Here is a 21288-nt window from a genome sequence, read left to right as displayed (position 1 = left end):
CTGCCTGCCATTCATTCCAACTCTGAAATACACCTGAGGGTCTCCGGGTGTCCTTTAAAAGCAGAGCGCCATTGAAGGCCATTGTCAGGAATCTGGTCTTGAAAGCAGGACTTAAATACTTGAATTGCTTAAACACAGTTTAAAACTCAGTTGTATCAGAGCTGATACAGATAACTTTCAAAATAACATATGACTTTTTTAAAAAAATGTAGCTTATGAATATAAGAACTGGCATAGGCAGAGCCACATGAACACATACCATTATGGCACAAATGAAAAGAAGAAAAGTGCTTACACCTCTATTTAACAAATAGTGGCTTAGCACTCCTGCTATCAGACTTCTCATTATTAGTATTGTTATTGTTACTGTTACTAATATTTACCTCATATATGGCACTCAGTTTACCCACTGGCTATGCTTCCCATGCTTGTGTTGGATGGTTTTACACTTCTTACTTTGTATTTGGATGCTTTCTATCCAGCTTAGAAAGAAATCTGGATATTGGCCCAAAATGTAACTCTTTGTCACATTTGTTACATTTGTTACTCTTTGGAAGAATTTATTTGATCCTCTAGTTCTATTGATGGACAGACAACATGTAGTTCATCAAATCATCACTGCTTCTGACCGCGTGCTTGCTAAGTCCCAGTTTCTCTTCTCCATCTTGCACAGAAATGCATATGCAAATTCTGCTTTGGTTTCTCTTTGATTGCCCATCTTATAGCCTTAAGCTTTGTTCTCACTTGTGGTTTTAACTACGTTGGCAATAGCAGAATTGATGGTCCCAGAGCTGTGAATCTAATGAATATGCTGACCCAATCCAATAATTTGCAGCTGCTGAGAGGATTAGTATGGTCCTCCCTCCAGGTTTGCATTCCTGCAGCCTCATCCTTTCTGGGTCTCATGCTCATCTGATTCTGTGGGGAGCTGATTCAGCTCACTGGGTGAACAGAAAGTACCAAAGAGTAAAGTGAATACTTTTTGGCCACTTTAAGAATCTGGGAGTGTCTCAGGGAGGTGACAAGTCAGGCCCAGGCAGAAGGAGAGGAACAGGATCAGGTGCCTGCACCACAGAAAGAGCAGGAGAGAGCAGCACAGTGCTTTTTGCACACAAGCTGTGTGTGAAACTGGCTCAGGCAGCTCTTCTAGCCTTGTCCTCAGGACAGATCATAGCTGTCAATAACAGGATTAATACTCAGTATTGTTGGCTGCTACCCCCTCCTCAGGCAGCAAAGGCTGGGAAATGTTTGGTTTTGTTTCATTCCACACAGATCAGAATAATCACACCCTATGACAGTGAGACCCCAGAGAATATGCTTGGTAGGCCAAGCTGATACAACCCAGCTAGGCATGGGACCTCCTGGCAAAGCACTCACAAGCTTGTTCATAATTTCTCATGTGTTTTTTGTAACTGAATCAAACAGCAAGACCCTGAGCCAGCTCTGGAAACACAACCTGCCCTGGTCCTGCAGGTGGCTGACTCCAGGTGTCGGAAGGCCAAGGTTTCCAACTGTTTCTCTTCCCTTGGCAACTGTAAACTGGAATTGAAATGGAGGAAACCAGCCCTTTAGTTATCAGATCTTTAAATCTGATAGTTCATGCACTGCCTGCAATGAAATATTTTATTGCACTGGAAAACTGGTGTTTCCTGAATTATTAGTCATTACAGATGTTATTAATCCTTTGGCTTAGCAGTGGGCTTTTAAAATCCAATTTCAGAGCAGCAAATACTGGTTCCAAGATAAAAGAATCAGTGTCTTTGGTCAAGTTTTTGATCACTGTCTTTAACACCTTGGAGTAAAACTGCTTCACATTCTGGAGTAGTTCAGGCTAGTGTTACACCCTCAAATGGAGAGTCACTCCATAAGCATTTAATAGCAATACAGCAAGTATGCTTTGACTGTAACATTTTAGTCCTGCATTTTGAAGTTAAACACTTTGGTCAGTGAATGTGTTGCCTGGGCATCTCATCCATCTCAAGCTGAGCTGCCTCTGTTAGGTCTCCAAATAGTCCTTGGATCATGGACCAAAATCTGAATCTTAAAGAAAGAGAAAGCAAAATAAAGTGGCAATTAACTTACAACATGAGGATATAGGGACGCTGATGGCCAGAATGATCCAGGCAATGTCCATCTTGCTGAGACAGATGGTTGCTCTGTGCTGGGGTTTGTCCCCCTCGGTGACATGAGAGATGTTTCCTTGCACACCTGGTTTCCAGGTCCCGGCAGGAACCAGTCTGTTCAGGAAGTTCCCGGTGGCGGTGGAGCCAGCTGTGGAAGTGGAGCTGGACAAGCTGGTGGCAGGCACTGAGGAGAGAGCACTGCCCGGCGACGTGGCGTTGGTCACTGCGCCGTGCTGCGTTGGAGTGAGTCCCTCAGGGTCTCCCGCTGCCGGGGACGAGATGCTGACGTCAAAGCTGGTCTGAACTGAGTGACCAGCTGCTGCTGTAGCAGATCCAGAGCCAGCAAACAGAGGGACGTTTGTACTGAGATTCAAGGTTACCCAAGAGTTGTTTTTGCTCAGCATATCCCACACACCATAGCGGGTGGGTTTAAAAGGCACCGACACTGCTTCAGGATCAGTTGATGGTCCAGCAGTTGTGGTGGCAAAATCTGCCTCCTGCACTACTACCTCGGTCCCATCCCCTCGCTCTGCTTCCCTAAGGCTTCCCGAGGTGCTGCGGTGGGAAGAAGGGTCTGAATGTGTAGTTCTTGCCAGCCCCATTCCATTTGGATCGCTGGATGCTGCGGTCTGGGACTGAAACGGGTGGTCTGTGAAAGGGCTCCTCAGGGTAGGGAAGGGAGAGTGCAGGGTCGTCTTTAGGTAAGGCTCTGACGACTCTGAGAAATTGCCTTTGAAAACCTGGAATATTTTCCCCTTGGGGCGAGACTGTCCTGAGTACAAAGCACTCTGGTTGTACAAGTGGTAAGTTTCCTTTTCGCCGATGCGAGGGCCACTCTCTTGCTCTTGCCCGGTGGAAGGGGCTTTCTCCACCAGGCTGACGGGGTGGGACATGGCTTGAGCAGACGTGGGAAGGGGCTCTGCCGTGTGGTGGTCTTTGTGGTGAGGTGTTGTTCCCATGGCTGTGATAGTTGTAGTGTTCATCGGGAAGCCCTGAGAGGAGGAGACAGTGGGAGACACTACCTGAACAGAAAACACCAGCTCTTCTGTCAGTGCCAAGATCAGTAGAACACCTGAGGAAAAAAACACAGGGAGAGGGTGAGATACTGGGAAGGAACCAGTGGATGGGGACAGCATGGCTTGTGTGTCTGGCAGGAAGGAATACCTTCCATGTTCTGCAGAAGAGTTAGCATCCAACCTTGTTTGCTTCTCTGTGAAAGTAGGAAGAGAAAGAAATCTGCAGGAACTGTGGCAACCCCGTGGCCATGAGAGTGATGACCAAGATTAGAGTGAATTTCTGTGGCAAAGAGAGAGAGGAACTTGCAGTATCAAGTCATGTGAAGCTTCAAAATGCCATAGGCAGGTGATTTCCCTGGAGAAGCTAAAAAGCATCCTACATTTCAGGGGCAGAAACAACAGACGTCCTCATTTTCATTGCAGCCAGGAGGTGTCCAGATGAATGTCCAGATCATTATGGGAAACCTTAGTCTGCTCACTCCTTTGGCCACAAAATCCTAAATTTGGCTGCCTCCAGTCTTGGCTGCCATTAAGCAATCTGTTTTTTGAAAGAGCAGCTGCTTAGGCCTTGCTGAAAATTAGGTCAAGAAGGGATGTCTGATGAGAGGGCTACCTGGGTTACACATGCTGTCCTTTACTTAGTGACTTAGGAAAATCTAGTCACTCCAAATGTCAAAAATTAACAAGAAAACATGGCTATCCCAGCCATTTTAAAAAAGATTGTGATTATTGTGATCTAACATAACTGCCCTTTGCACCCATAACCGAAGTTTGGTTGTAACCTGTTCTGTGCTCACATGTGCTGTGGGGTTGGATTGTGTGAATTTTGCTTCTCACCTCCCTCAGCGCTGCACATAATTTCACGAGGTGCAAGATTCACACCTCTGGGAACATCAGTTCTTTCATTTATTCTTAGTTCAGATAATGGAGGTGGGCAGCTGCAGTAGCATAAGCCTCCCCAGGATGCAGGGCTAATACGCCGTGAGTTAGTGTGACCTGCAGGGACCACATCAATCACATGTCACCATTTCCATATGTTGAAGCTGTCGAGTATAATGTGGCTCTCTGCCTACTAGGAAGCACATGGAATAAATCCATTTTGCACAGTCCACTGAGCATCATCAGATGGCACCATTAGCACTGTGCTGGTGTGAATTTCAACCAGCAGCGTTGAGGTGAAAAATGTTGTCACGGTCTTAACAAATCAGGGAGATGACTTCGTCAAAACTGCAGGACTCCAAACTGGGTGATGATCAACTTCCAGCCAGGGCTGTGGAGTGCCTTCCTGGACCCCTGCCCTACTCTTCCTAGCTGGCCAGCTTTTTCCATGAGCATTGTTATGCCATTTAGTTCTACACTATTTGGGAATGTCTGTTATGGGCCAAAGGAAGACAGGGACTCAGGAAAATGAAAGAAGATCTCTGATTAGGTGTCTGCTGCCCTGATTCTGTTTCATGTTGGGCAAATAAATGCAAATGTGATGAAATGTGTTTATTCTGAATCCTGAGTATCGTTCACACCCATTCATGATCACTGTAATAAATGTAACAAGAAGTCACCAAAGGAGCAGTATGTGCTCCTCTTACCCAGCTGAATGTTCTGCTTTGATCACTACTCATCATTTCTGAACCAGAGAAGCGCAGAGCTCTGCAACCAAAAAGATTCATCTCATCTTGCCCCCAGCAGCCTCCTGTTACTTGGAAGAGTATCCAGAAGATGAAAACACTAACTAAACAACATGGTGAGAGCCAATTACAAGTAATGCACTTTCCACTGCCTGATGCTAATATTAGCTCTCTCTTTTTTTTAATTTCTGGAATAGATATCTCTGCCAAATAAACCATCATCTGGGATATTGCTTCCCAGTTCCACAGACAATATGCTCTTATCAGAACACCTATTCAAAATAAAACCCATGAATTCTGTACACTGAGATGCAACCAGGAGAGCAGATTGGGCTGTACCCATGGAGCATCACTCTTGGAAATAAAAGGCAGGAGTTATCCTCACATTTTTGGCAGCACTTATTCTGAGGTCAAGGTCAAAGCAGATATTCTAGTGTCCATATGGCTAATATTTCATGCCAAGACAAGTTGCTGCCACAGAACAAATTCAAAGAGGAAAGGATGACGATTTATGTTGGATTTGGTGTGTGGAGATAACGTTCCAGGAAACTTTGGGCCTGCTGTTCTGAGCACACAAAGATAAAGTGTGTTGGCAGATATTATGAGATACTAGATTATAATGATTGTAATGCCCATCAGAATTTTTTGGATGTTCTTTGTGTAACTACCTTTTCTCACACCTCACACACAAAAAACCCCCATCACTATTGGATTAATGTTTTTCTCCAGGATATTCCTGAAGGAATAAAGAAGTTTTCAGCTTTTCTGCATATTGTGCCCTGGGGTTAGAAACCCTGATCTTCTGCTGAAAACCTACCTGATATCCATCTCCACTTCTTGAAATACTGATAAATCTGAGGCTTGCTCCTGTAAAGATTCGTAATCTTTCTGGGGCACTCGGTTGTGGTAGCAGGTCACCAAACATCAAGCATGGGAAACCCAGATGCATTTAGCTTGTACCTTTAGGTGGCTTGTAAAGTATGAATAAATATTTATAGGAAATACTACATCAGAAGTAATTTATCTGACAATAAACAATAACTCCCATGACATTTGGCCATCTCAGGTTGTGGCAGTAGGTTTTGCTCATCTGCCACTCTAACAGTCTGTGCTGAGGCTGCAGAGCCACTGTGGCCCTATAAGCTACAGCTTTTTAGAACATTTTTTCTGCTGGTTGGATGTACCACAGTAATTCCTTCAGTAACCACCAGAGCTAATCTGTGCCCCTAACTACTGGAAAAATATTCAGCTTAGCAGATCATTGTAAAAATAGCCAGTGCTGTATATTTAGAGAGAAACAGCTGATGATAAGGACTTCAGTGGGTTTTGTTGGCCCTTTTAAGTGGAATTAATTTGCTGGAAAGCAAAAGTAAAGCTGGAATTGGTATTTTTAGATGCTCTGCATCATCACCCAAGCATGCTGTCTGGATTTGCAGTGACTTGACTGCCCAGAGCTCCCACTTACTTTTCTATCATTGAGGATATGTAAAGTCTCACAAAGTGAGGCTCCTGCTGAATTCCCTGATACTGGACTGTCCTTATTGGCAACTTTGGCTTAAGCCTAGGAAAATGATATTCTAAATGTCCATACTAAGGCGCAGGAGGCATTTGTCACAGAAATGGATTTATCCAGCACTGGTGACATCCTTTCCTTCTCTTCCCTCTGTCTGTGCTTCACAAATGCACCCATACTTAGTGAAGGACCACGGTGGGTACAGTGCCACTTGTTCCCTGGTGCCTCAGATTACCTTCAATTCCCCTACCACTGAAAGGAAGCCTTCTGGTCGCTATCAAGTTCTCCTGGCTGAATTTTGATATCCCAGGTGAGATAGCAAATGCTCTTGTTTAGTCCAAAATGCAGTCCTGCAATCTTTGGCAAAATCCTTCATGTTTAGCTGCCTAAGGCTCTTAGAGCTGATTTTACTTAGAGCACGAGCCTTTCGGAGTAAGGACTGGCAGTCCTTATGATCTGGGGGCATAATAGTAATACAGACTGATGCAAACACATTATAGCAAATAATAATAATAATAATTTCAAAGGTCAGCTCACACCATTAAGTTTTTTCATAAGGGGCTGTTTCTAAGGTGCAGGAGCTCAGGGTCAGAACAGGTCAAACTGGTTTGTCTTTTAAATGCTACGTGTCAAATTCATGCTTTTGGAACCTAATTTTATGGCTACATTAAATCCATTCAACCCTAATAAGAAGGCTGATTGACCTGACATCTCTGTGGTGTGAACTGTGGTCTTGCAGAGACCACAGTGCACCAGGAAGGGCATATTAAGTACAAAATGAATTAACTCAAGGATGAAACACAGCAGAGTGACAGCAGAATGTACACAGAGGTTGCTGATGTGCATTTAGCCATAAAAACTCCTTCCTGACAACATGGTGCAATGGTTCAAATCTCAACAGGACCTCCCTGCACTCACATGAGGAGCCCAGAAATGGTGTGTACAGTTGTGCGTGTGAAGGAAAGGAAGTAGTTCCTTTATACCAATGTTTTAAAAGACTATGGTTTATGTCTTCAATGAGTCTCAGAAAAGTCTGAGGTTAGGAGTACTTTGCTTTTCTAGACTATGAAATCCTTAGGGTTCTACCACTTGGAAACTTCCCTGTGACCCTTTTATCTGCACACAAATGGCAGAGCTGTGTCCCTCCTTAACAGAAAAAATAAGCAATTCAGGGCTCAGCAGCTTATGTTCTTTGTTTTATCTCTGGACTTTGGGACGCTCCACTAGGAGCCAGTGTCCTGGCACAGGACAGCATTAAAAGGTTCCACTCAGGAGTTAATGCTGCCTGGTGCTGCACGGGACACTTCATGGGCACTTCGAGAACAGCCTTTCTGCATGACATGGCAGAGCAGGCATGTGGCTGTCGAGTCAGCTCATGCGTTCAGCCTCCCTGGGGCACCCCCTTTAAACAACACAAACTTATGTAACTCCCATTCTAAAGCCTGTGGAAAGGTTCCCAATGACTTTAGCGAGCTTTGGATTAAGTCCTAATTGCCAGAGATACAGTGGAAACTTTTGAGCTGCACATTTACATTTTCTGCAGCAAATGAACATGCACAACGAGCTCAGTCTGGTGTTTGACCCCTTCTGGCCTCTGCTACCTCGGACCTTGCAGCAAGACAAACAGAGCCAGCCTGAGCAGTACTTGGCAAACATTTTTGCTCTAGGAAGTCAGGAAGAGCTTTTTGTGCAGAGACCTACTGCTGGACTCATTATTTCAGACTGCCGTGGGCAAGGAAAGCAACGGGAGCTGTCCTACAAAGGACCCATTATCTACAAACCCAGGGCTTGGGTGCACACGGCCACAGTGTGGGATGCTGAAGCCTCTCTGTGCTCCTGTCTTGACTTACTAATAGCGAGAGAAGATTGGGCAAAACCTCTTCAAAGCAACAACGATGTTATTGTTGTAACAAAAGCTTTCTTCTCAACACTAATAACTTCTCATGTATCTCTCAACAAACCTAAAATGTTACGGGGAGCAAAATGAATCTTTTAACAGGTGGAAACTGTGTACAAAGTGTGTATTATTACTTCCATTACGGTCATTTCTTTGTAGTCTGTCTAAGCAATACGATTTTCACTCACAATAAAGCAGCCTTTGTACAAACAAAGAGTTAAGCAAATTTAATCTCCATGATTGGTTGCAGAAATGAAAGAAGTAGGTTACTCTGCATAGAAAATTTCTCTTCTCTAAAAGTCTATCTGTCATGCCAGAAGTCCCAGATATTAACTTACAAGTTATTGTCTGTTTTCCCTGGTATTAGACGAGTGATCAACCTGAACTTCAGCACACAAGCATTTGGTAAAATCCAGGGAATGAGACACACAGAGTAACAGCTCTATTTACAGTAACATTAAACAGCATCAGCAGAAGCTCTAGAAATCACATGTACAAACACAAATTAAGCAGCTCTTGCTGACACTCCCTGTGCAACAACAGTAACAGCAGTTATGGTTTTCATGTGGCAAGAAAGGTCCTTTAAAGATACAAAAACATTGCAGACCACTATTACTGCTTTACAATGCACTTACACCACAGACTTTAGAGAGTAAGCCTGTGAATCAAAATTAATTTCTGGCCCTCCAGAGAGTTAAACAATGGGTGATACAAAAAGAACAGTGTCGTGCAGTCACAGAGCAAGCAGTTCCCAATTCGTTCTCACACTGTACTGGAGACTCACAGATTCTACAGGGATAGGTGCTTTAGAAATTATTTAGATCCCCTACTCAGCTAAATATATACAGATATTTGAGCTGTTCAAGCTTGTGAAAAGGCTTACTGACAATCAGGGCAACAGTAATTACTGAGAGGAGGGTAATAAAAAGAAAGAGCCTGACTCTAGCTGCTCGTTCAAGGTAAGCACTTACCTGAAAATATCATTTGGACTTGTCAGCAGACATCCTCACCTGCTCACATCACAAGGATTTGGAAGCTTCATCCCTCAGTGGAAAAAGGAAAAATACATCTCTCTAATGAGGCAGTTGCACGCAGGAGTTGCTGTTATTGTTGGAACTGGTTTGAAGGAATGAGGACAGAGACAGCCCAGGCAGGCGTGTCTTGCCGGGCTGTGCAGCGAGAGGGCTCACTCCTTTATGGAGTACCTTTGCAACTGCAAGGCAGGATTACTTACTGAGCCAGTCCCCCTCTCTGCCAGCAGATCGAAGGGCTGTTTGGTATTCCAGCTTGGTTTCCCATCAAGTCCAGATACAGTTTGTCTGACACGAGTCTATTCAGATGCCAGAGGATTGCTGGCAGTTCTCGTTTTCCGGGAACAAAACAGCAACAAGCACCCCAGCTGCATGCCCTTGTGAGGCTGTTCAGTCCCTATTTCAAGGCAGAGTGCCCTCTCTCCAGAGCAGTGCTTAGCTTTTTGTGTGTGGATAGATTTTACAGACCAGCCTCCTGCTTCTGCACCTCCACCAGACTTTCCACTTATTCAATTATCTCTAATGATATTAATATTCCTGTCAGAGGAAAATACAGGGAATGAAATAGTGATCACCCTCTCTCCCTTCTCATTCCCTGGCATCAAAATGCACACTCTGTATTTTCTTTCTTCACTCCTCCGTGGTGAATGGGCAATTTCAACTTGAACCACAGAGAAGACCACAGATCCTGTGATTAGTGAAGTCATAATCCTGCCTCCCTTCTTCTATTTCTTCTATTTTTTTTTTTTTTTTTTTTTTTTTTTTTTTTTTTTTTTTTTTTTTTTTAGTTTCTCTCTGTCTCTTTGGCACAGCTGGGTGTCTGGAAGGACATGCTGCCTGGAGAGCATAGAAATGTGTCCTGGGCAGCAAAATATCAGTCCCTCAAAAGGGACAAGAAAATGTCAAGAGAGCAACAAATTGGGGGCTTCTTCAGAGTTTTTGATTCCAAGTTCCTGTTGCATCCAAGGGTGCTGCAACAACCCAAGCAGTTTGTTACATGGGCTCCTCACAAAATTCATTCCTAGTATTTTTCTAGAGAGAAAAGCCAGTTCTTTCTTCTCTCTTACCCTACCAGGTGAAAACATCCTAATTTTTTTTAGGCCTTGGAAATAAGCATGTTGCCGCCAGACTTCTTTTTTGATGTTGTGGCCAAATCTGTAAGAAGTGATGTGACAATAGGTTTGAGATCTGGCAGCACTAGTAGCTATGGGGACTCTGACAGTGACACCAATGCTGATTTTTGGGGACAAAAGTCTCAGGAGAGTAGGCAGGTGCATATATCACAAGCATATTTCACCCACAGTTACACAAACTCTATCTTCACAAAGATGATGACTTCATGAAGGATGTGGAAAAACAGAATATGAATTATAACCTTAGGTTCTGCTTTGCATTTCTGTGCTTTTGTGATGATGCTCCTTGTCTCCCTGCCATTTGCAGTTCACTTTTCACCCTTACTATTCCCAGTCTGAAAGTTTTTCTAAATAAAAAAAAAATCCTTAAAAATATCAGCCTGTTTAGCAGTTTCTAGAACTCGGGACTGATTAAGAGCTTGCTGCTGAAACAATGATTTAGCACGAAGCTGCAGCTGGCGTAACAAGAGAACCCTGCCACGTATTTTAACCTTTGCTGGGGGATTTGCCACATCTGTAAGTAGTAATTCACCACAGATTTCTTCCCTGCATGCTGTCATAGATGGAAACATATGGCCCAGAATGGCAAAGACTGTCATTTGGAATTTCAGATGAAAACTCTTCATAAGGACAGAGGGTCTGTGCATTCCCTTGTCCAAGAACACATGGAACAAACCAAAAATGATTTAAAAAGCACATGAGCGTTCCTTGCTCTGACAGCTCCCCCCTCACACAAAGCTTGTCCAGCCCCAGCTTTGCAAATGCACATCCCTTCCTTTCCAGCCTTGACTTGGCAGCAGTTTTTGTTGGCAGGATGCTGTTGCCAAGGGAGACAGAAAGGATGTGCAGCTGGCTTTTCTTTCACCTGCACTTAGTGCTGCTGATCCTATTTGTGTTACTGCAGAACCTTTGGCTTCTAAGAGACCTATCATCAATGTCACCGGACCTTTTGAAGAGTTTTGACAATGACACAAATAGCTGTGGCCTCTGATGGAAAGCTTAAAATAGGACCTTGCCAAAGAGAGGATGTAGCTGGTGTCACTGATGCTAACTCAAGACAGGGTGTCCATTTCCCAAGCACTGATAAGAAAGGGGAAAGGACGATTCAAAGCCATCCCAAAAAGATTTCTGAAAGCTCTCCAAACAGTGAGTAACTTCACATATATAAAAGTCATGTGCTTGGTCGAAGGTAGCCGTGGCTCTGGCAGGCAATTCACTCCATCCAGGGGCTGACTAGTACCTCAGAGGCACCTCTCCTGCATTAGCAAAAGAGGAGGATGAGTTTTAACTTGATGTCCATCCTTCAGCTGATGAAAACTAGGTGAGAGGAATCCCACCTCATATCCCTCTACCTGTTTAGATTGCATCATCATAAAGCAAACCATAAAAGGAGTAAATAAAAGTGATGTTTGAAAAGGTGAAATGCAGTCCCTGTTATTGTGATACTTTCTGGGAGGTGAAATCCCACTGCTTTGGACATTCAGAATCAGTTTTTACAGAACACCAAGTGAACAACAAGCTCTATAGAGCAACACTACACTGGCATAAAGAGTGGACTAGAACAAGGCCTGACACCTTTTCCATGGTGAAGCATTTTTCTTTCACATATTAGAGGGTAAGTGAGCAAACACTAATTCAGCTGAAACTGGAGCTGCTGCCTCTCAAAGAAACAGCACATTACAGATCAGCTGCTCCTGGCCCCTGCAAGGCAAGATGTCTGGTGCCTGCTGAACTGGAAAGTGGTGGGTAGCATGAGGAAGTAGGAACCACTTCTTCCTGCATAAACCTTTTTCCAAAAAACACACAGCTCTTGGGCCTGCTGCATTCATTTCAAAATCCTTCCACTTGCTGTTGGAGGCAACCAAGTCCAAGGCATTTGATTCTAGCACCAGATGATTTGTCTTTTCCAAACCTAATTTCTTCAGGACTAAGCCTCCAGCTCTAATTAATTTATACTGACTTACCTATCAATCAAGGATGCTTATTCTTGACTCAGGATACTCCTTCATTACAGCACAGTCATTTCAACTTGTATTTTCTAAGGAAACATTTAAAGGAACAAATCCTGTCTATGTATCCTCTATCCACCCTACATTTATCTTTCCCACTGATTCCTGATCCATGCCTGATTTCAAATATTGTAACACACGGTATGACAACTGGTGAGGGAGAGCAGAGCACCCTACTTGGGATCCCTCTGCTTTGACGGTGCAGCCCTTTTTCTCCTCTACTTGCAAAAGCTGTGCTCAAATTCTCCAGCTGCAGGCACAGAAACACTGATACTGCAGCCAGGAGGGATGCTGTAGTTTTGCACAGGCTGACTAACTTCTATAAACCCTGAAGGTACTTCTGTCATTTCATCTGCTCACTGAAAGTAATTTGGATGATTTATTACTTATGCCCCCTTCAAACACATTATTACTTCCAAGTGCCTGATTATCCTTGTGCTTGATCTCCAATGAGAGCTGGTAATGAGGAGCTTGCACTAAATTGTTATATGGGCAGATAAGACACAATTAGGAAGTAATTACTATATTTACCTGCAGGAAAGCTTTATTCTGATTTTTTCATCATTTCTAGTTGAAGGAAAAGGGGCACTGCCTCAGAGTGAGTAAATGGGCAGGGGACAGGGGAGGACTGTGCAAATTATTTACAGTCTCAGTTTATCATCTGGGCAAGTGAGAAGCAAACCAGGTCAGGATCAAGGGAGTCAGTATTTCTGGTATGGGGCCTGGGGACTGGTTTGAGGATACAAAAAGTCAGATGTAAACGGAAATTATGCCCAAGATGGACTTGGGATATAATAGGGAGTGAAAGTTTCCGTGTTCAGATTTTCTCCTGTGAGAACAGCACAAGGATGTAAGGTTGCACATAAATCAGACAGAAAGGCTGTAATGTGCTGGTTTTATTATCTGATTTTATCTTCTGCTGGATTATACAGGCTAGCAAGGCCTCTGGAGTGGGTGTAAGGTTGCTAGGCAAAGAAGTGAGCTCTTACTTTTAATTTCTATTTGTCCTTCCTTATAGACTAGAGACAACTTTCCTTTGGCTTCTGGGACAAAAATTTGTATTCCCTCTTTGCAGTCTTGAATTGAACCTGGCTTTGGCTAAAGCTGATTTCAGAATAATCTGGATGTTCATCATGGTCCACGCACATTGAGCCACATGGATACTCTGTGAGCTACTCTCCAAGGAGCTCTGCTTATAGCTGAGCTGTGGCCAGCAAAGCCCCAGCACAGCAAAAAACCAGAGGTGCAAGCCTGGAACTCCAGCATGTAAGAGGTGCATGTAGCATTAGGACATACAAAGATAAAAAGGGGAAGATGAAATTCCCTTCTTGAAAATATCAGCTGCTGGCTGCAGAGATGAAGAATGGAGGGTTTGCTCCATTAGGTGAATTGCAAGATTGCACAGGTATGGATTTTTTGCATGCTCTGGAGCTGGGTATTGGCCTGGAAGGAATAATGGTTCAAGTTGGTGTAGTAAATCACATGTACTTATAAGTAAGGTCACAGTAGGAGCTGGATATAATTTCTGCTAATGAAAGCAGGATTCCACTGCTTGTATTTCACTCAGTGTTATTGCTTCTGAATTTGATTCAAGAGGTGGAGATATGCAATATCATACACAAGAAACAGAAGGATGAGATGACATGGTGACACAGAGTATTTGATTAGCCAGGGGATGAGTAATTTAAATGGCAATACATGTGAAGTTAGGAAAAGGATCTCATTTTATAAAAATCTGCTCTATCAACTCTGCAGTTCATTCACTTCTGCAATTCGTATTTGCAATTCAGCATGAATGCAGTTATACAACAAAGTAAAATGTTTCACCTTTCTGTGTGGATGGCCTCTTTTTACATCCCCATTTGCATTAAAAAGAAATAAAAGATCCACTGCCAACTGTGTGTGTGCAGCTTTGGAATGCAATTTTGAACATGTGTTGGTCTTGTCTTTTCACAGGAATACATTGCATGGCTGAAGCATCATTTACATTCAATGATTTAGATGTTCATAGTGGACTAAAGTCATCCTGCCTTACACATGATAGGCTGGCCCTTGACACCATCAACACAGAGTAACTGTTCGGAATTACAGCAATAATAATGTGCAGGCACCCTATTGCAGCATTACTCACACAGTACTTTACAGGTAAGATATTTTATTTGTCTCTCCTTTCTGGTTAAGCCTGCCTCTATTTATATTCAGGAAAGAATTTACTTTACCCATTTCTGAAATGTCATCACCTCCACACTTAATTTTATTTTGGAAGGAAATTGGACTGACAACCCTAACAACTTCTGATTATTCACAGAACAGCCCTTGTGAAGAGATTAAGTGTACCAGCTTTTCCATGTTGCCCTGTCAGCACACAGCCCTTCGGGGATCTTCTCTTGATGTGAAAGTCAGCTCAGCCTCAATGCTCATTCATCCTTGACTTCTGTTTTGTTAATACCAGTTATGTTGTTGGTGATATGACGTGGACATCTTATCTCTCTCCTTCCCCCTCCAGAAACTATACTGGGAGCCTCATTTCATTTCAGCCAGGCTATAACATAATTCCCAAAGCACAGTGCTTATTTTTCAGCTACTGCAGATGGGAGATGGGAGGTGGCATCAGAAGGCAAAACAGAGGGTGGCCGTTCTCTCTCTCTCCTGCACCATCTCCCCTCCAAGAGCACAGTGGCTGTGCAAAGCTGTGCAGCCACCTCGGGTGGCTACTGAGAGCACCAAGCACTCAGAAACCTCTGCCTTTACAGTACGTGGGTGTCTCATGCTGAGAAAGCATTGCAGGAACCAAGGCCTGAGGTGCTTGTCCTAGTGCTTTGCAGGGAGACATGCCTCTGCCCCCTGACCCACCTGGGCAGCTCTTGAAGGCTATTGATTTTTTTTTTTCTGGTGGAAATGCAGAAATGCCAACCATGGAACAGGAACATTCGATTTCTGGTAGTGTCAGTGCCTGCCTCAGTGGTAGCACCTGGCTTCACTGCACTGCCCTTAATATGTGTGACTGCTTGGGCCTCAGAGAGGGCTTGAGATTTTCTGGCACATTGGCAACAAACTTCCAACGCAGCTGTGAGTTGTTTCCTTAGAAACAGTGCAAGCGCAAACATACCCAGAGGTGCGTTTGGAAAGACAAATTCATCTCTGAAATAGATAATAACATGTTTTTACTGCCTACACTGTTCTTTTCCAGGCTTTCCTTGGTCTGGACTTAATTTATTAATATGCAAAACATAATCTTGAAACTAGGGCGCAGTGAAGCTGTTGACAAACAAAAAACTTTCTGTTCAAGCACTTTGAATGAACTACAATTAAACATCACTCTGAGTCTTCAACAGACAGATGCTGGAAGAGCTGTGTGGCAGTCAGATGTTACATTCCCATGAAATGCAATGGTAATACTGACATAAGTGTCTTGTCACACTTTTGCCTTATTACATTTTCCCCCTCTCTCTCTTTTTAAGCATTCTCAGCTGTCATTGTACTCTAACAGCAAAATCACTCTCGCAGTAAAGTGCAGGCTCAGGACCTAATTCTGTTTGGAGACTGAGCACTAAGTGTGGCACATCAGTGTTAAAGCTGCAGGAGAACATTAGTCCTTGCATTAGCATTAACTACCATGGATAAGAGAATATATTAGCAATACTCTTAGCAAAGGTCAGGACACCAACAGGAAGGAATATCAAGAAGCATTATACAAAGAACATAATTTTAAGTGCAGAGTTTCAGCCCTGCTTAGTATGAGTTCAAAGGATTGGATGGAAATAAATAACAGAAGGCTTGCTTGAGGTACCAATTCCAGGGCCATAGAGAGCAGTGTCAGGAAAAGTCCCCTGGGACTGATGGTGGCTTCTGCGGCAGCAGCATAAACCCAGGACAACTCCTGTGCAATTAGGAAGATTATTCAACATACAAATGACTCTCAGAGGAGAACAGAGGAAACTAAATGGACCTGAAGAAGTAAAACACAGCTGGGAGTTGAAGACTGGTGACCAAATTAGGAGTAAGAAATAATATGAAGTTAAGGGCAATTAAGAATTGCCAAGAAGTAATCAAAGGAGTGGAAAGGCTCATCTTTTGCTCTCTTCAAATCTGGGTGGTGGGTGGACCATTTGAAGCCATCCTGATAGCTTAGTACAACCTTGGTTTGGTGCTTGGGTGCCTAATTTCCTCCTTTATCTTGTTTGTTGGAAATCAGTGTTTTGGTCAAATAGGAGATTTAAATAAAACTCAAGTACTTGCACACCAAAGGTGTCAAACAGCTGCTTACCCCAAGATTATTCACAAACAGTAATTTGTATATAGTGGCTAAAAACAAGTGATCTGTGAACCAAGGTCAGTGGCTGAAATCCCTAAGGTAACAAGAAACCTGCCTAAGGTTTTATCTTCATGCAATCAGAACGTGACCTCTTGTTTTGAGTGCTGCCTCAGAAAGGCACTGGAGGGAGAGCTGCTTCCATCTGATATTGGTGGCATCACCCACGTGCCATAAGTGTCACACATGATCACATTTTACTGAACTGGGACTGAGGTGGGAGCAGGCAGATAAAGCAGGGGGAGCAGCAAAACTGACGTGTACCTCTGCTCTTACAGGCCTAAACCACAGAAGAGCTTTGGGGAGATGTACAGAATACAGCTCTTTATGGAGATACATTACTCTCCCATTCCTCTGTGCTTCTTTATTGCGTATTTATTCAAAACTGTCCCTGCTGGGAGCTGCTCCTGCATGCTCACTCACTGTCAAGTACATTGCCAGAAACGCAGCAGCACCTACAGCAATGTTTCTATTGCATTACAACTATTTCCTGAAGATGACCTTGGGTCCAAGATATTTATCAGTCATTCAATAAAATAAAAAGAGGAAAAAATGACACAGCAACAGTTTGCAGTGATTTGTTTGTGAAGGTGGTGTGATTTGAGCTTGCAAATTACAGGCAAGCACTTTGTACTTGCTATGGTAATAGAAAACATCTCTTACTCAGAGCTCCATGTCAGCTTCTGCCTTGGTCTAAATTAATGCTTCCAATTAGTCCTGTTTTATTGTGCATCCATCACAGAACATTCACTGTTTGGGCTTTGAACAGTACAAATCCATATACTGGTAATTATGAAAAAATACATTTCTTAAGACACAAATGTTCCATATTTATCAGCAGCGCCTTGGGCACTTTACAGGCTTTTTTTCTGACATATTTTTAATTTCTGTGGTCAGATTCATCTTTGGGTTTAGTTACTAATTGAAGTTCAAAGGCTGTATACCTCTTTGCACTGGGTACAGGCTTGGCTAACTTCATTTTTTCAGCATGTCCCTTGAAAAATCACCAAACTACCATGCACGTGTCTACCAAGGCACTAACTGATCTTCCAAGCTACGTGGCAGATACCATGCAGGAGGAAAAAAATATCCAGACTTATTCCCTGAAATTACATCATATTACCTAACTTATCCAGTGCTGTTTCCAAAGTTTCCCTCTTTTCCTATGCAAAATCTTTGGCACATGTTAGAAATGTATGTGGAACAGTTTAGAAAGAACTGAAAGGAAAGAAGAATGTACCTAAGGCACAGACCAAAATTATGGTTCCCTCATAAGCCTGTGGTTTTAAGTGACATATAGCTGTCACAATAATTATTTAACAGGGCTAAAACATTTCAGGTTTGGAGTCAGTCCAGAGGTGATATTTCCAGAAGAGAGAAGGAGAAGGAGCAATGCAAGGCCCAACCCTGAACTGAAACAGAAGCAGTGCTGTCTTTGCTCACTCACTGGGGTCTTGGGAGCAGCTGGACACAAACATCCTTTCACCTCTGGAGCAGCTGCTCTTGGCAGAGCATGATTAAAAGGGGAATATGATGACAATTCTTACAAGCTAGTTTAAAAATCATCCCTGAAAACAAAAGAGAGATTTATTTTTTTATATGGAGTTACTGGAAAGCAAAACATCTGACACCAAGCTTTTCTCTGAGCGGGCGATTTTAGCTGATTCTTTATTGCCCAGTTACCTCTACAACATCTCTGGAGGCACAGGAAGAGCACAGCCTCCCTCAACAAAACTCTTCTGATACAAGAAGACTGTGTAGCACTGAATTATCTGAACAGCTCTGTCTTGCTGCCTGTGATGGACCTTGATGTGAGTGAAGATGTGGAGGAAGGGGAGAGGATGCAGCTGGAGAGCTCTGCCGCATGGTTTCTGGAATGGCAGCAGAGAGATGTGCCCAAGGGCAGGCTGAGTCACTTCGCAGAGAGCTGCTGTGCTCACAGCTGCTTGAAAGGGAAACATTTTAAATCTTGCGCCCTTTGTGGCTCTCAAACAACTGTCTGGTGAGGAACGGAGGCATCAAAAGCTCTGGTGCCATTTGCACATTGCATCGGGGCTTTCCTGCTTGCTGCCATGCAGCCCCTATGGGACAAAGTCAAGGGAAAGCTTAGCAGGGATAAAACCAGCAGGTTGCAGCAGAAATTATTTTTTAAAATCCTTTAAGTTTTAATGAAGATTCAGATCTTTTTCTATAGTAGGCTAAAACTTTTCCTGTGTGATTCCATGAAGGCTATTTAACTCTAGAGGGTGTTAATTACTCACAAGAGGTGGAGGAAAAGAGCCCTGGAACACAGTGCTCCAGCCATATGGACTGCTGAATGGATGGATGGATGGATGGATGGATGGATGGATGGATGGATGGATGGATGGATGGATGGATGGAAGTGGCTCATTTGGCTTTCCCAGCAGAAGGACCTGTGGGATGAGCAGGTCCCACCTAACCCTTCATTTTCAGTTTCTGGCCCAAGCAACACACATATCAACTGCCTTGCAGGCTCTGCAGAGCAACAGACCTGACCCTGAGCTCGTGTGAGTCATCTGGCCCTCCTGAAACCCAAAGAGCACTGCCAAGCTGGAGCCATCCAGGGGCTGGCTCTGCAGCTGGACAGCTGCAAGGCCAAGAGCACTCCATCATTACCACACCCTAAGAGGCAGCAGTGCACAATGACTCCTCCAGAGCTCCAGCCTTGTCTGGGTGGCACAGTCCATTAACAGGATTGTGCCAGTGCATGTTTCTCCCCACACCTTCCTCCTGAGACAGTGCTGCCACTAGCCTCAAACAAATGAGCTGATTGCAAGGGGGAAGAAAGGAAAGGGAGGACACAAACAGATGGTAGAAAGGGAATAGTATTTTTAGATGGTAGGACAAAATAAGCAATTGTAATCTCTGTTTAAAAAAAATTATTCACCCATTCATTCATTCATTCATTTGTTCATAGGCATGAACAAACTCACCCTGCACAGACTAGGAGCTGCTGGTGGCAGCTATGAAAATCTGTTCCTAGCCAGCACCTTGTGGGATGCATTTACATGTTTTTTCATGATGTGTGTATGACTACGCTGAAGAGTTTTCTCTGCCCCTCCTGTGCACCCACAGGCACAGGTATGTTATAGCAGCAGTTGTGAGGGTACAAGTCTGGGCATACCAGTGTTAGTTATAATTAACACACATATTTATACTTTGTTCATGTTTTCAGCAATAAACAAGTTAGAAAAAAAGGCAATCTATTTTAGTTTAGGTCTTACCTCCTTTTCCACTATACCTATCAAGGTCTTTCCTGTGTTGGAAGTTAGAAAAAGCTACTGATACAGGCTGCCCAAGGAAAGCAGTACTGTCAGTCAGATGGAGCATTCTGAGGTGGGTCTGAAGTGTCCACACAGCATAATCTCCATTAAGAGAGGAGATAATAATCCAGGCATTTGACTTTCCTTGTCAGTCTCTATTACAGTCCCTGAGCAAAATTACTCATTTGGAGACATTATCTCTACATATGGGAAAATCTTCTACCATGTACACATGGCATGCAGCTTATGAACATAAAATCAATTTAAAAGGATGCCTCCTAATGCAAAGTGAAGACAAACCACATTGGTTTAACCCATAAATATATGTCATGACAATTGACACTCAGCTGAGGTGTAAAAATGGAGTGCTCTGCCTTCAAACCACAAGAAGCAAAATCCTTTTGAACTGGGTGGAACAGAGCCCTGGCTGACAAACTGACCTCAGCTAGACCTAGAGGGCTTTGCTGAGGGACACCTCTGTCAGACTAAGCAGAGAATTTCATCATGAGATGTTAGGGGATGTCTGGGTCATTTGTGGAGGTGTCTTTTGATGTTATGCTGATTTCATAACAGCTGTTCATTTGCAGTTTGCCTGACATGGCACGTGACAATTCAATAAAGGCAGGAGCTGGAAAAATCCACTTTCTGTAAATATGTTAAGGGTTTAAAGGGCTTTAATATGTCTGTTCCCTTTAACGATTTGCACTCTACAGTGGTTTTTCTTAGGTCAAGAAGCTTATTTGAAGATGATGGGGCAGATCTGGTGGAATTTTATGTGGAATTTCACACAGTGCTCAGCTTGACAGAAACAACAAAATTCGCCCAATGAAAAACCCAAGTCAAAGGCTGATTCAAACTTACTCAATGGATTTATGTGACTAATCCCTCGATATTTTGATGAGACGTTATCCATACCTGTGTTCTGGGTTTCTAAAAATTGAAAGTGTGTCTCTCTCTACTGCCACCAACACGACAAGTCAAAGCCCCAGAACAATACTTGAATTCCAGCATTAACTCTTACTACTCCCTGGAATGCATAAGGTATTAGGAAAACCCCTGCAGATATCAGGCTTAGAGAATTGCTCTAAGGAAGGAAAGCAAGAAGGAAGAACAAAGGAAACACCCCAAGACAGGGAGTAGGGAGAAAGATAAAGAAAGGATAAAAGGGAACAGAATCAAGTAAGAATGGAAGATGGCATATTTTCTTACCAAGCAATACTGGATGTAAGAACTATGTTCAGAATAAATAATGTTATCTGAAAAAGCTAATTGCTTGTATATGGCAAAATTCTCTTTCTGATTATTTCACAAACCTCCTATTGACATGGCTGAGATATTCACTCCT

At 43.3% G+C, this 21288-nt stretch overlaps 1 protein-coding gene across 7 annotated transcripts in view; it reads right to left on the bottom strand.

Annotated features, from left to right (window-relative positions):
- The window catches only part of TMEM108 (transmembrane protein 108), a 184113-nt gene that overhangs the window by 8904 nt on the left and 153921 nt on the right, over window positions 1-21288 (bottom strand). For 4 of the 7 annotated variants that reach the window (XM_083868446.1, XM_083868445.1, XM_083868448.1 and 1 more), the window contains 2 exons: window positions 3288-3419; window positions 2083-3195 (listed from right to left, as the gene is read on the bottom strand). In XM_083868446.1, coding sequence (XP_083724572.1) covers window positions 2083-3195; window positions 3288-3419 — 1245 coding nt within the window. Of the gene's footprint in view, window positions 1-2082; window positions 3196-3287; window positions 3420-9145; window positions 9593-21288 lie in introns of those variants that run through there. The other 3 variants (XM_083868449.1, XM_083868450.1, XM_083868451.1) reach the window with 2 other exon arrangements.

Source organism: Zosterops lateralis (genome assembly GCF_965231275.1).
Source record: "Zosterops lateralis genome assembly, chromosome: 1".
In the NCBI taxonomy this organism is placed as follows: Eukaryota; Metazoa; Chordata; class Aves; order Passeriformes; family Zosteropidae; genus Zosterops; species Zosterops lateralis.
Note: the sequence above shows the minus strand (reverse complement) of the source record. Positions and strands in the feature narration are given on the sequence as shown.